At 41.2% G+C, this 14,726-nt stretch overlaps 1 protein-coding gene across 5 annotated transcripts in view; it reads left to right on the top strand.

Annotated features, from left to right (window-relative positions):
* The window catches only part of TAF12 (TATA-box binding protein associated factor 12), a 43,725-nt gene that overhangs the window by 20,406 nt on the left and 8,593 nt on the right, over positions 1 to 14,726 (top strand). For all 5 annotated transcript variants that reach the window (XM_040337968.1, XM_040337969.1, XM_040337965.1 and 2 more), the window contains one exon: positions 5,713 to 5,970. In XM_040337968.1, the coding sequence (XP_040193902.1) occupies positions 5,713 to 5,970 (258 nt within the window). The remainder of the gene's footprint in view (positions 1 to 5,712; positions 5,971 to 14,726) is intronic.

The following is a 14,726-nucleotide window of genomic DNA, read 5'->3' on the forward strand; positions in this document are numbered from 1 at the left end:
CGCAAATACGGCGTGACAGAAAGTATTGCAACGATCACCATTTTATTCTCTAGGGTGTTGGGATAAAAAATATATATAATGTTTGGGGGTTCTAATTAGAGGGAAGAAGATGGCAGTGAAAATAGTGAAAAATTACATTAGAATTGCTGTTTAACTTGTAATACCAATGGCCACCACCAGATGGCGCCAGCTCACAAAATTTATTTTTATTTTTTGCCCCCCCTTCCAAGCCAAGTCGCCAGGACCCTATTTCTAGTCGCCATGGCGCCCGGGATTTGTCGAGCCCTGGTTTATGGCCTCATGCCCACCATGAAGTTTTTGAGCTGTAGATGGCTGAGCCGTTTTTAAGCTGCAAAAAAAAAAAAACAGGACCAGTGCGTTCTGAAGCTCCAGCGTTAGAGCTGTAAAAACGCCTGACGTTAAATGCTCAAACGCGCTACCGCAGCGTTTTTGAGCTCCAGCTCAAAAGATAAATAAATAAAAAAAAAACATGGACAGGCGTTTTTAAGCTGTAAAAAAGGCTAAAAAAAGTGGCTGTAAAAACGTCCATGGAAATGAAGCCTAACGGTACACTTATATAGTGTGTATGATTTTATGTATGTGTTTTGACTTAGACAGTAATAACATAAGAGTATTTCCACTTTCACCACAGATTTATCCATTTCTCCTTCCTCTTTGTGGGAGTAAAATCTCTGCAATGGGTATTGAAACAGTGTTAAGCACATACTTTAGTGCAGTGGGAAATAGTTAAAACCTTAGTGCAGCGCTTCTCAACTCCTGTCCTCAGGACTCACTAACAGGCCAGGTTTGCAAGATAACTGAAATACATCATAGGTGATCTCATTTGCTGCTCAGTGATTGCAGTATTTAGTGTGCATCTCCCCAAGGTAATACCTAAAATCTGGCCTGTTAGTGGGCCCTGAGGACAGGAGTTGAGAACCACTGCCTTAGTGTGTATTCGTAAAACCTTGGATTGCGAGTAACGCGGTTTACGAACATTTTGCGATATGAGCTTTTTGATTTGTGAGCGTTGTCTTGCAAGACAAGCAGGATTTAAGCCTTTGGGGTGTGCAGTACCGCGGGGGCATCGGAAACACTCCGTTCCCGAGTGTCACCTACACACCCCCCCCACATGCGGTACTGCATACATTAGCAGTGACACTGGAAAGAATTCTGAGTTTCCATTGATTCCTATGAGGAAACTTGCTTTGATATGAGTGCTTTGGATTACAAGCATGCTTCCGAAATTATTTATGCTCGTTATCCAAGATACTACTGTGTGTGTGTGTGTGTGTGTGTGTATGTGTGTGTGTATATATATATATATATATATATATATATATATATATATATCTCATTATATATCCCATTATATATTTTTTTTCCATGAGCTAATGTGGAACTGATGCTCACCAACTGACCATGCGTTGATGGCCTTTTTGGTTCAGTTTTATTTGTAAAGATTTTCTTAAAGGGAGTTGTAAAGGTTGGCTTTTAATTTTCTAAATAGGTTCCTTTAAGCTAGACCGATGTGTATTCCCAGTACTGAGGAACACCGATCGGTCACCTCCCTTCACAGTTAGAATCACTCCCTAGGTAACACATTTAACCCCTTGATCACCCCCTAGTATTGACCCCTTCCCTGACAATGACATTTATACAGTAATCGGCGCATTTTTATAGCATTGATCGCTGTATAAATGTGAATGGTCCCAAAATGGTGTCAAAAGTGTCCGATATGTCCACCACAATGTCACAGTGACGATAAAAATCGCAGATCGCTGTCGTTACTAGTAAATAAATAAAAAATGCCAAAAATTACCAAAAATATGTAGAATACATATCGGCCTAAACTGAGGAAGAGTTATTTATTTTTTAATTGGGATATTATAGCAAAAAGTTAAAAAATATGGTGTCTTTTTCAAAATTGTCGCTCTTTTTTAGTTTATAGAGCAAAAAATTAAAACCACAGAGGTGATCAAATACCACCAAAAGAAAGCTCTATTTGTGTGTGGGCGGGGGAATGATCAAAATTCCATATGGGTACAGTGTTGCATGACCACGCACTTGTCATGCAAAATGTTAGTGCTACAAACTGAAAATTGGCCTGGGCAGGAAGGGAGTGAAAATGCCCTGTATTTAAGTAGTTAATAAACTTGAAAAGATTTCAAACAAACTTCTTTCACGTTGTCATTCTGGGGTATTGTTTGTAGAATTTTGAGGAAAATAATGAATCTAATCAACTCATTGTTGGTTCACTTACTTTTTCCTTCAATTTCCCTTCTAAATGTTTTTTTTTTCCTTGTCTGAACTCACTTCCTGTTTCTCCTCAGTAAGCTTGCCCCCCCTGTTCTGGCTGGGGGGGTAGTCATCCAGAACAGCTTACTGAGGAGGAACAGGAAGTGAGAAATTCAGACAAAAGAAAACAAAGAAAAAAAAAACATTTAGAAGGGAAATCGAAGGAAAAGGTAAGTAAACCAACAATGCACTACCTTAAAGGAACCTATTAAGAAAAAACTAACATTTACAATCCCTTTAAAGTATCAAGGATGCTTTCATTATAGATTTTTCCTGTTTAAGTTGCTGGTGATTTCAAGTATATCCAACTGATTTGTTTTTTTGGGTGGAGGAGTCAGATCTTGTAGAGAACTACCTGTGGGCCATAAGCCAAGTGGATGATATCTGGTATATGCTACTTTTTCTTTCATCGATCTGATATGTTGTTCCCTCTAAAGGCCTTGACTGTTTCAAATCCATGGTGAATTTACTGATTAACAAGATATAGTTTCTGAAAGATGTTCAAATTGGCACCATGGGAATTCTAGTAAAACCTTTTCAGCATTTTTACTTATCATATGATACTTGGATGTAAAGGGCTGCTGTGGCCAAATTAAAAATTATAATGTATAATACAGTTTGTCACTAGCATTAACACTGCAGTCTTTGTTTGTTTTTTTTATCCAGCCAGTAGGTCTGTTTTTTTTTTAAAGTGTTCCTAAAGGATATTTATTTTTTCATTAAAAAAAAATAAAACATTTTATGCCCTGTACGAACAATCAGAATTTACGTTGGGAATTCCGTTCAAGCTGTCTTGCATACACACTGTCTTGCATACACACTGTCAGACCAAATCCCGACCGACCAAAACACGGTGAAGTTAAACGTTACGACGAGCCGAGAAAAATTAAGTTCAATTCGCTAGATTCAGGCCGACTTATCAGTAGATAAGTCGACCTAACTCAGAAGTTAAGTTTAAGCGTATGCTCAAACACATACGCTTAAACATATCTAAGATACGACGGCTTGCGCCGTCCTATCTTAGATTGCAATTTTTCGGATGGCCGCTAGGTGGCGCTTCCATTGCGGTCAGCGTAGATTATGTAAATGAGTTTGTAGCCAGAAAACGTCAAAAACGTGAGGTCAAGCCTCATTACCATTAAACACGCCCCCCTCCAACCCATTTGAATTAGGCGCCCTTACGCCCGCCACGTTTACACTACGCCGCCCTAAGTAAGGAGGCAAGTGCTTTGAGAATCATGTACTTGCCTCTCTTACTTAAGGCGGCGTAGTGTAAACACGCTAGGCTACACCGCCGCAAATTAGCGCGCCCCTACCTGAATTTACCTTAATGTATCCAAACATGCGTCGACTTGATTCTGAGCATGCGTGTTTTTTTCTCCGTCTGAGTTCCACACAGACGATTGGAATTTCCAATAGGATTTTTTTCCAGCGGAAAAAAATAAAACGTGTTCTATTTCTAAACTCTGACAGAAAAAAAGTACGATGGGGCCCACAGACGGTCGAAATATCTGATGAAAAAATTCTGTCTGACTTTTTTCTTTGGAAATTCCGATCGTGTGTACAAGGCATATACTTGCCTGCTCTGTGCAGTGGTATTGCACAGAGTGGCCCTGAACCTCCTCCTCTAGGTCCCCTTGACAGCACACTCTGCTCCTCCTCTTCTGTGTCTGCTCTCATAGCAATCCAGATGTATGGGCTCATTCCTGAGCCAGGCTGGGTGTGTCCATAGATGCACACAACGCGGCTTGGTCCTGTCCTCCACTGTCTGCTCACAGAGATCCACACCTTGTGTGAGAGAATCTGTCCACAGGACAACTATTAGTCCTCTACTCCACATATTTGGCCTTTATGGAAGAGTGGCAAGAAGAAAGCCATTGTTTATAGAAAGCCATAAGAAGTCACTTTTTTTTTTTATCTAGGAAAGTCCGGCCGTGTGTAGCCTCCATCTGACTTTTTTTTTTTCGGAAGTCCGACGGACCTTGGATAGAGAACCTGTTCTTTTTCTTTCCGACGGACACACGGCGGACTTTTGCACGGTCAAAAGTCCGACCGTGTGTACAAGGCATTAGAAGAAAACCTGTAAAAGTCTGCAAAAGACTTGAGACTGGGGCGGAGGTTCACCTTCCAGCAGGACAACGACCCTAAACATACAGCCAGAGCTACAATAGAATGGACAAAAGCATATTCATGTGTTAGAATGGCCCAGTCAAAGACCAGACCTAAATCCAATTGAGAATCTGTGGCAAGATTTGAAATTTGCTGTTTAGACGATCTCCATCCAATCTGACAGAGCTTGAGATATTTTGCAAAGAAGAATGGGCAAAAATGTCACTCTAGATGTGCAAAGCTGGTAGAGACATCCCCAAAAATACTATAATTACAGCGAAAAAGTGGTTCTACAAAGTATTGGCTTAAAAAAATACATGCCACACTTTTCACATATTTATTTGTAAACAGTTTTGAAAAACATTTATCATTTTCATTCCACTTCACAATTATGTGCCACTTTGTGTTGGTCTATCACATAATATCCCAATTAAATACATTTACTTTTTTTGGTTGTAACATGACAAAATGTGGAAAATTTCAAGTGTCAACTTTTCAACTTTCTCTAAACATATTGGGAAGGACTGAATGCATGAACCTTATTTGTGTAAGCAGGGGGCAGTAACCAATCACATGCTTGCTCTCATTATCAAACATGCATTAGTAGAATGACAAAGTTAACAGATTTGATGTTGACAGGACACCGACAGACCTTTTCGTTTTGGGTAAATTCTTAGCAGCTGAAGTTTGATGCTACATTCTTTCCTTTCTGCTGATTTTTACACACAAACTCTTGATCGGTGTAGTTTGGCCACACAAATATGTTCAGTGGTTAAGCAAATTGGGTGTGTCAGTTCCTGATTGCATCAATTTATGTTGAGTTCTTATGGGCCCAGATGATGGCTAACGTACCGGAACACTAAAAATCATATTTAAAGTACATTTTGTTTCTTGCAAAAATTAAAGCTGAACTCTGGGAAATCAAAGTCCTCCCTTACAGTTGGGCTGCGCCTGCATGGCAGGCAATAATTGCTCATTTACGATGAGGGAGGCAGTCGTTTTTCTCACCTGATCCTCCACTTTCCAAGGCTCCCTCCCATGCAGCTTTTACTGCCCTGCATTTCAGTGATCAGCCCCAGAGGTAATCAAGGCTTATAATGCAGAGACCATAGTAGCCCTAACACCAAAGCACAGCCTATTACCAGAGTAGAAGGATGTGGAGGATTGGGCAAGTAAAAGTGCTTTTGCGTCCCCTAGACCTAAAAGGGCAGTTAATCCTTGCAGCCCCTAGAGTTCAGCCAAAGTGAAATTTGCTTTTGTGCTATTGTCATTTTTTCTTTTTTAAATTTTTTGCTATTTCTACAGCTTCTCGGGCCTGGGCCCCACACCCCAAAACAGCGTGCTGACGTGTCCCGGTTGGGTGAGCTGAGGGGTAAAGCGCTCCAGATTATGAACCAGTTCGGAGCTTCCACACTCATCAACCTGTCTAACTTTTCAACTCCCTCTGCCATGTCTGCCTCAGCCACTGTGAAGCAAGAGCAAACCGTGGCCAACAGCACTGCAGGAAGCAAAGTACCTGGAACGACACCAGGAGGAGGGCGAGCAAGTCCAGATGCCAACCAGGTAAAATATCTTATGTTAAATCACTGCTGGAATTGTTGGAGACAAGAATACCTTCTGTTCCCTTGTGTCCTGCATCAGATGTCTCATCTAAATGCAAGTTTCAAGAAGCACTGCTTAAGGGACGTCGTCATTTTGCCTTTAGCCTACTCAGAAATGTATACTAACCCGGCCACCCCCTCACCGCCTTGTCCCACTGCTGGAGCCCTAATTATTAGGGCAGATTTTAAAAGTATGGAGGAGTATATGTCCTCCCCTGTAACAGCACTTGGGCCTCAGTGGCCAATTACCGTGCCTGAACATGTGTGGCATGATATAAGTTCTGACCCCAGTCCACATCTGAGCTTTAACAGATGGGGATACTAAAGCAGGGTGGCATAGGAATGTGTGTCTTGGTAAATATATAAACCTGGGGAGGTAGGCTGCATATATGACTTTATATACATGTGACTCCTAAGAGGCTACTTGATGTTTATAAAACATAAACTAGATACAAATCTTTCATAAGTAAGCTTATAAACCTTAAACATAAAATATGAACAAAGCATAATGCTCTATAGTGTGTACGTGTTTCAATTCAGAGCACCAAGTGTCAGTTCTGTCTGCTGCTTCATTCCTCTGTTGGCAGCATGACCCACTTCTGAGAAGTTTTCCTGACACCAAGAGAAAAAAGGTGGCCAGGAGCTCCAGCATACAGCCTGTGATTGACAGTCTCCGCTCTGTTTCTGTGTGCTGTGTGAAGGGGGTGTATCCCTTCCCTCCAATCGGCTCTGAGTGTAACTTTAGCTTTCTGCCCCTGAACTATTAGACAAGCTTATAAATTCTGGACTTTGGATGTAGAGAAGAAAAGAAATACATACAGATACAACTTATGTGGGAAGATCTGTTTAATCTCTGTGTATCACCTGAGGATAGCCACTTGAAATTGTGACAAGTTCTCTTTAGGTATTCATGGAACTCATTTGAATTGGGCAACAGTGTAGTGCTGAAGTGAAGCAGTCATGTGATCAGATTAGAAATTCCTCGAACTGTAACAGCTAACAGAAAAAACAAAGTGTTTAATTTTGACTATGCCCCTTTTGTAGTAATGTGCACTACAGCTAGCCAGGTACTCTCCTAAGCTTGTACCTCCATATATGTGCACACCTCACGGTTTATTGTGATAGCGATCAGTGAAATCAGATGTTGAAAGCCTCTTTGACTATGTATGGTAAAGGCAATCGGTGGATATTCTGAATATAGAACTAAAAATTGTAGGCATTGCTGCATCATCAAGAGCAGAGGTAGACCGGCAGGCTGGACTTCCGTTTCTAGGGGGGAGTGGTGTAGACATGGCGGCGTGAGTCTGCGGGAGATCGGAGCCTAAATCTCTACCACCCGTGCACCCGTTAGTAGACCGACTGAAAAAAGACTATTAGCCCCACAGCGAAGATGCAGATCCCCGCCGAATATCTGACGGACTGACAAGCCGAGGAAGAAGAGATGTAAGCCGGAGGTAAAGAAATCATTAGTCTCCGAACAGCTGATTACCTGACATGCTGACTTTCCGAACAGCTGATTATCTGATGTGCTGATATGCTGACATGCTGAATAGAGAAAGCCATACAGAGTGAGTGGAATCCCGCAGTCCAATAGTTTAAACCTTGTCTGGAAAATCATATGTCCCGCGGCTAAGAGACACACGGAGCAGCTGATGTGATAGGCGGATTAGAAAAAGCTGTTTGGTGTCAGCGGGACTTTGCCGTATAATAGCTGTATAACTGCATAAACCCCAGGAGTGTAAACGTCCGTAGCTGTGTGGTATAGCAGTAGTAAAAGGAGGAGCGTGCTAGCAGTGGAAACGAAGTAGAGCGGAGGTGTGTGCCGCAGAGGAACTACACGTGCAGCTGTTGGTGAAGGGGAACGGCAGAGAGCGGGAGGTGAGTGCCTCTCACATACTGAGTTATTAAACGGAGGTATTGGAGTGTTATTGGAGTGTTCCATGTCGAGACGGGGAAGAAATCCTGGTCCCCCATCCACGCCAACACATTCCTATATAACACGGTACCTAACGGTAAAAAAGGACCTGAAACAAGCGACCGATAGTAGCGGAGGATTAGTTCTGATACAGGAGCCGTACCTGGAAGCGGCGCAGCAGGGGGCTGTGCAGGAATCAGTGACCCCAGGCCCACAGGGTGAAATAGTTATACGGTTGGAGGAGCGAGAGAAAGAAAGGGAGCTCCCAATGGCGGGTATCAACAAAGAAGAGGTACAGGTACGCTCTCATATGATACCTATGGTACAAGATAAGGGGATAGAGCAGGATATCTTCCATCTCAAACAATTAATTCAGGCTCTCCCCACAAAGGATGATATACACCAGTTAGTGGTCAGTATAACTGGATCATTAAGAGAAGAGATTGTGGAGGCTCAGAATAAAATTGAGACAGTAGACCTTAAAGTACATAACTTGGAACAGAAACAAAATTTGTCAGATAACCGCATAGAATTATTAGAGGAAAAGGTCCATATTCAACATCAACGGATGATATTCTTGCAGTTACAGTCAGAGGAATCAGAGAACAGAAGTAGAAGAAATAATGTTCGGATAAAGGGTATTTCTGAGGAGGTGGAAGGGATGGCACTAAGAGAGACTGTCATGGCTATCTTTAACCAATTGTTAAAACTTCCCCTAAACTCGCCTATTGAGCTGGACAGAGTACATAAGGTGCCCACAACTCGTAATCCGGCACATACTAAGCCAAGAGATGTCCTGTGCAGAATACACTTTTTCAGGGTTAAAGAGGATATACTCAGGGCTGCATGGCAAGAAGGCTCAGTAAAGTATTTGGAGAGTGAGATTCAGATATACCCGGATCTGTGTAAATATACGAAAATGAGGAGACGTGCATTGAAGCCTCTATTGGAGTACTTACTGAATACAGGGGCGACATATAGATGGGGATACCCACTGGCGGTAATCATAAAGAAGGATGGCCAAAGCTTTAATTTGAGAGACCCGGGTCAACTCCCAGAACTGTTTAGGTGGTTGAGGATGGAGCCAATTGAGATTCCCAATTGGACAGATTTGCCAGTAGCAGGAGAATTTTCATTCTAGAAGAAGATAATTGGACTAAAGGAAAAAGGAAGGGGGTTAGGCTGGAGTGAAGGGGGAAGAAAAGTAAAGAAAAGAAAATTAGGACTGATTAAAAACGGAACTCTTTTTTTTTTTTTTTTTTGGGTGGGGTGTGGGGTGGGAAAGGGGAGATGTCCTTAAGGGGAAGAAGAGAGGAACGGGAGGGGAGGAAGGGAAGGGGGAGATGTATGAAAAAGGCTGTTCAGTATAGTGATTTGGCAGGAAATGGTTAAGAGGAGCTGTTTTTTCTTATCTCCTCGCCTTTTTTTTTTTTTTTTTTGGTGCAGGTAAAAGGAATATAATTGATAAGTCTGTTTAATATGGTTAAAAATACAAGGGAAAGAATTAATTCTGAATCAGGACTTAAGAAGAATTGAAGTAGAATGTTTCCACTTGTATTTAATTGGGTTTAAAGGCACAAGGGGAAGAAACCCCCCACCCTTTTCTGGGTTTTTTTTGTTTTTTTTTTAAGGGTGGAAGAGGAAAGGGGGAAAGGTATAAAAATGTATAAAAAGAGTTGATCAGTATAATGATCTGGAAGGAAAGGGCGAAAAGGAGGAGTTGTTTTTTTTTTTTTCCCTCCTCCTTTTTTTTTTTTTTTTTTGGTGAGTTTTTTTTTTTTTTTTTTATTATCAGGTAAAAATATATACAATTGATATACAATTGATAAGAGTATTTAGGATTTAGTATTTAGGATTTAATACGGCTAAAATATAATGGAAAGCAGTAATCTGGAATTAGGATTCAGAAGAGTTGAAGTAGAAGGTTGCCCTTTTTTTTTTTTTTTTTTTTTTTTTTTTGGGATATTGGGGGTGTGTCTATAAGGGGCATGATCAATTGCTGGAGAAGTTTTTTTTTTTTTTTTTTTTTCTCTTGCTGTGTAACATAGAATGATATGGTATATAAGTAATTACAGTGGAACAACTCAGGGTGGAGTGCTGCCCCTGGATCCTGGGGAGAGGGGAGTAAGGGCGATTATGAAGGTGTAGTTGTTATGGGTTCTTTTTGGGGGGGGGGGGAATTCACAATATTGTCACAGATAATGATTTCACAATCAATAGGGGTCTTAGAATATTGCATGTAATAGGTGTGAGTATAAACCGGCAAGGCTTAGCCGGTACTATGGTGGTATTGGGGGTATATTTGTGTTATGAGTTAGGTGTATGTATGGTATGGGAGTTGGTATATATAAAAATATCAAGGTTGGTATAGGGGTACCTTTTTTTTTTTTTTTTTTTTTTTTTTTTTTTAAGGTAAAGGATGGGTAATAGGGGGAGGGGGAGGGGGGCAAGGCCGTAAGGGGTAGTACACAGTTTTTTTTTTTTTTTTTTTTTTTTTTTTTGGATCACTAGAGCACTAGAACACCAGAGCACTAGGTTACACTAGAGCACTAGGCAACTAAAGGAAGGGGAACACTTTTGATAGGGGGGAATAAGGGTGTATTAATATTAATATAAAGAGGGGAGGAATTTAGTTAAGATAAATATGAATGTATTAGTCTTTTTTTTTCCTGGGAGTAGGGGGGCTATTATTAAAAGGTACTACTAGTAAGGGACACCCCCAAGGTGGCGGGAAGGACAGTGGGGTTAGGGGTTGTTTTTTTTTCTTGTTTTTTTTTTTTTTTTGGGGTTCCGTAAGAGTGTAAGTCTAATGGTCATATCTGTCAAATAGTATAGATGGGAATAAGTAGTGGGAGCTAAGGGGGCGCAAGGGAAGGGTGCAAGGGGTGGATAGGATGGCTCAGATCGCGGCTGTGTTTATTTATTCCCCCCTATTTTCAACGTCTCTCCTCCAAGTGGAGGGAAGTCGGAGACGTTTAAGGTTTTTTTTCCTTTTTTCTTTTTGGTGTTTGTTTTGTTATGATTATTTATTTATTTATTTTTTCTTCTATAGTAGGCAAGTAGTAGGCAGAGTTGCCAGGGCATAGTGCCTACAACTGCCTTGATAGTACAATACGCAGGGTACTGGAGGATTTAACCAGACTCTAAGGAACTTTTTTTTTTTTTTTTTTTGTTTTTTTGTTTTTTTGTTTTTTTTCTTTGTCCCGGGGCCCGGTCTTACCCCTCCCCAGGGCCGGTTGGGGAGAAAGTAGGGTAGGGAAGTAGGGTAGGAAAGATGACGAGGTGTAAATTTACTTCGTATAATGTGAAAGGGCTAAATAGTCCGGAAAAACGTACTAGATTATTAACGGAGTTGGGCAGATTAAAATCTCAAATTATTTTTCTACAAGAGACACATTTTAGAAGTGATAAAATTCCTAGACTAGGGAGTCGCAGGTTCCCAATCGTGTATCATAGTGCATCACAAACGTCCAAAGCTAACGGGGTAGCAATTATGATGTCTAATAAGGTGCCATGGAAAGAATCTAAGATAGTGAAGGATGACTCAGGGCGGCTTCTGATTATAAATGGAGTTTTGTATGAACAAAAGGTCACTCTGGTTAATATGTATTTACCAAATGAGGATCAAATAACTGCTTTAGAGACATTTATGGATCTGGTCCATCAAACTAAAGAGGGAATTGTTATACTAGGGGGGGATCTAAATATTGCGTTGGACCCTACCCTGGATGTTTCAAAAGGAGTGTCTCACCTGTCCTATTCCAAACTTCGGAGGGTGAAAAGAGTATTGCAAGACGTACAGATGATAGATACTTGGAGAACGTTAAATGCGTATGAGAGAGATTATACTTTTTTTTCAGCAAATCACAAAACGTATACTAGAATCGACTATATTCTTACATCTCAGAGTGCAATAACATGTATAGTAGAAGCCTCAATAGGCCCATTCACATTGTCGGACCATGCTCCAATGAGCTGTACGATGGAATTGGGCGAGGTAAGCCCGAGGGAATGGAATTGGAGGATGAATGAGACACTCCTAAAGGAGCCTGAGTATGAACACAAAATTAAGCAGGAACTAGAGTTTTTTTTTACTAGCAATGAGTCAGAAGAAATACCACCATTATGTAGTTGGGAAGCTCACAAATGTTATATCAGAGGCATCTTGATATCATTAGGGGCCCATAGGAAACGTGTGTTAGGGGCCAAAATGGAGACATTGCTGAAAGAGATCGGGGTACTAGAAGTGGCACATAAGAAATCACAAACCCAACAAATAGAAGAAAAACTTAGGAGGCTACGGGAGGAATTAAATGGGTTACTGATGGATAGAGCTAAAGCAAAATTAACACGATGTAGACGGGCGTATTATGAATACGGAAATAAACCTAGTAGAATGCTAGCAAACGCCCTAAGAGAAACCCGGGCTAGGAATTATATTGAACAGATAAAAACACAGGGAGATATCTTGGTGAAATCTACGAAGGAGATAGCAGAAGTATTCAGAGAGTATTATACCAAATTGTATAGAATAGAAGGGCAACAAGAAGTAGTGAGGATGTCTAATCGAGAACAACAGGCAAAAGAGTATGTAGAGGCATCAGGGATGCCCGGGCTGTCGGAGGAGGAAGCAGGTGGTATTGATGGGCCAATTACTAAGGAGGAATTCTTAGAAGCCCTAAAAGTAATGAAGCTAGGTAAAGCGCCAGGTCCCGATGGGTATACACTGCTTTATTATAAGATTTTTTCGGAGATATTGGCATCAAAATTTTTGACGGCCTTTAATTCAATAAGGGAAGGGCAGGAGATGCGAGAAGAGACATTGATGGCTCATATTACATTACTCCCTAAGGAGGGTAAAGATCCAACTAACTGTGCCAGTTATCGGCCAATTTCATTACTGAATGTTGACCTTAAGATCATGACAAAAATCTTGGCCAACAGATTATTAGGATATATTCCAGCAATTATACATCCAGATCAGGTGGGGTTTACTCCTGGTAGAGAGGGGAGGGAGAACACCCAAAGGGTAGTGGGAGCTATTCATATTGCGCATGTTCAGAAGAAGCCGTTAGTGATTATATCTGCCGATGCCGAAAAGGCATTTGATAGGGTTGATTGGACATTCCTGAGAGTGGTGCTGCAACATATAGGGCTGAGAGAGGGGATGTTAAATTGGATTAAGAGTTTATATACATGTCCTAGGGCAAGAGTCAAAGTGAACGATCTGATGTCTAAACCTTTTTTAATAAGTAATGGGACACGGCAGGGATGTCCACTCTCCCCTATCATATTTGTTCTTACGGTAGAACCATTGTTGAGGACAATTCGGGCTAATCAAGATGTTAGGGGCCTGGTTACAAAAGGAAGAGAACATAAAGTAGCGGCCTATGCGGACGATTTGCTGTTTTTTATAACCTCGCCCGGAGTATCTCTACCGGTATTACTACAAGAACTACGTCAATACGGAGAGTTATCTAACTTCAAAGTAAATTATAGCAAGTCTGAAGCAATGGGTGTGGAATTGAGCGAGAAATTGAAACAACAATTGGTGGGGAATTTTGGATTTAGGTGGACGGAGGCATATATAAGTTATTTAGGTACCAAAATACCAAATAAGTTGAACCAAGTTTTTGAACTGAATTTTGCACCCTTAATTCGGCAAATAAAATTAGATTTTACAAGGTGGGATAAGGAGGTATTCACGTGGTTTGGAAGGATAAACATCATCAAAATGAATGTGATGCCCAGATTGTTATACCTATTTCAGACCCTCCCCATTAAGTTGCCGGCCGGATTTTTGAGGGATATCAGTTCCAGGTTTGTGAGATTTATCTGGGCAGGGAAAACCCCGAGAGTACGTAGATCGGTGCTGACTCTACCCAAAGAAAGAGGAGGGGTGGGACTTCCGGACCCGGAAAGCTATTATGTGGCAGCGCATTTAATGAGAGTGGTAGAATGGTGTATAGCGGATAAAGGAAAACCATGGATACAGATGGAGCAAAGTATAACTGACATACCTCTGGAGGGAATAGTGTGGATTGAGGAAGGGGAGATATCAATGGAGGTTAAGAGACATCCCACGATAGGAACTACAATCCAGGTTAGTAAAAAAGTATTTAAGAAAACAAAGATGTCAGTATACCCAAGTCCCATGATCCCAATTTTGGGGACACCAAGTTTTGAGCCGGGATTGGTAGACCAACGGTTCAAAGAGTTAAGGCAGCAGGGTAGTGGTAGGTTGGTCCATTTTTCAAGGAATAACTATGTAATGACCCGTGAGGAGATAGAAAGTGAGTTCTCTGAAAATTTGGACAGCTTTAGGTTAACACAGCTCAAAGCATATATACGGGTAGCCACGCAACATATGGCAGAAGTACGAATGTTATCTGACTTTGAAAAGATTTGTTTAAAGGGAGAGCCTCGGAGGCATCTACTCTCGGCTATGTACGCGATGGTGGTAGACCTAGGAGCCCCACAAGAACTGACTTTTTTAAAAGCATGGGAGAGGGACCTAGGTATGACTTTTTCGGAGCTACAGAAAAATAAAATACTGTTATTTACACATAAAGCCTCAATGGCAACTAAATATCAGGAGGGAGGGTATAAGATCCTAACCAGGTGGTATAGAACTCCGGTGGTATTGAATAGGATGTTCCCTCAAGTATCCAATCAATGTTGGAGATGTCAAAATGCAGAAGGTACCATATTACATATTTTTTGGGAGTGCGCTGGAGTGCGAGATTTTTGGAAGATGGTGGCTGAAACAATAAAGAAAATTACAGATGTGTCTCTTGTGGAAA

This window comes from Rana temporaria, chromosome 2, assembly GCF_905171775.1.
Source record: "Rana temporaria chromosome 2, aRanTem1.1, whole genome shotgun sequence".
NCBI classification, from domain to species: domain Eukaryota; kingdom Metazoa; phylum Chordata; class Amphibia; order Anura; family Ranidae; genus Rana; species Rana temporaria.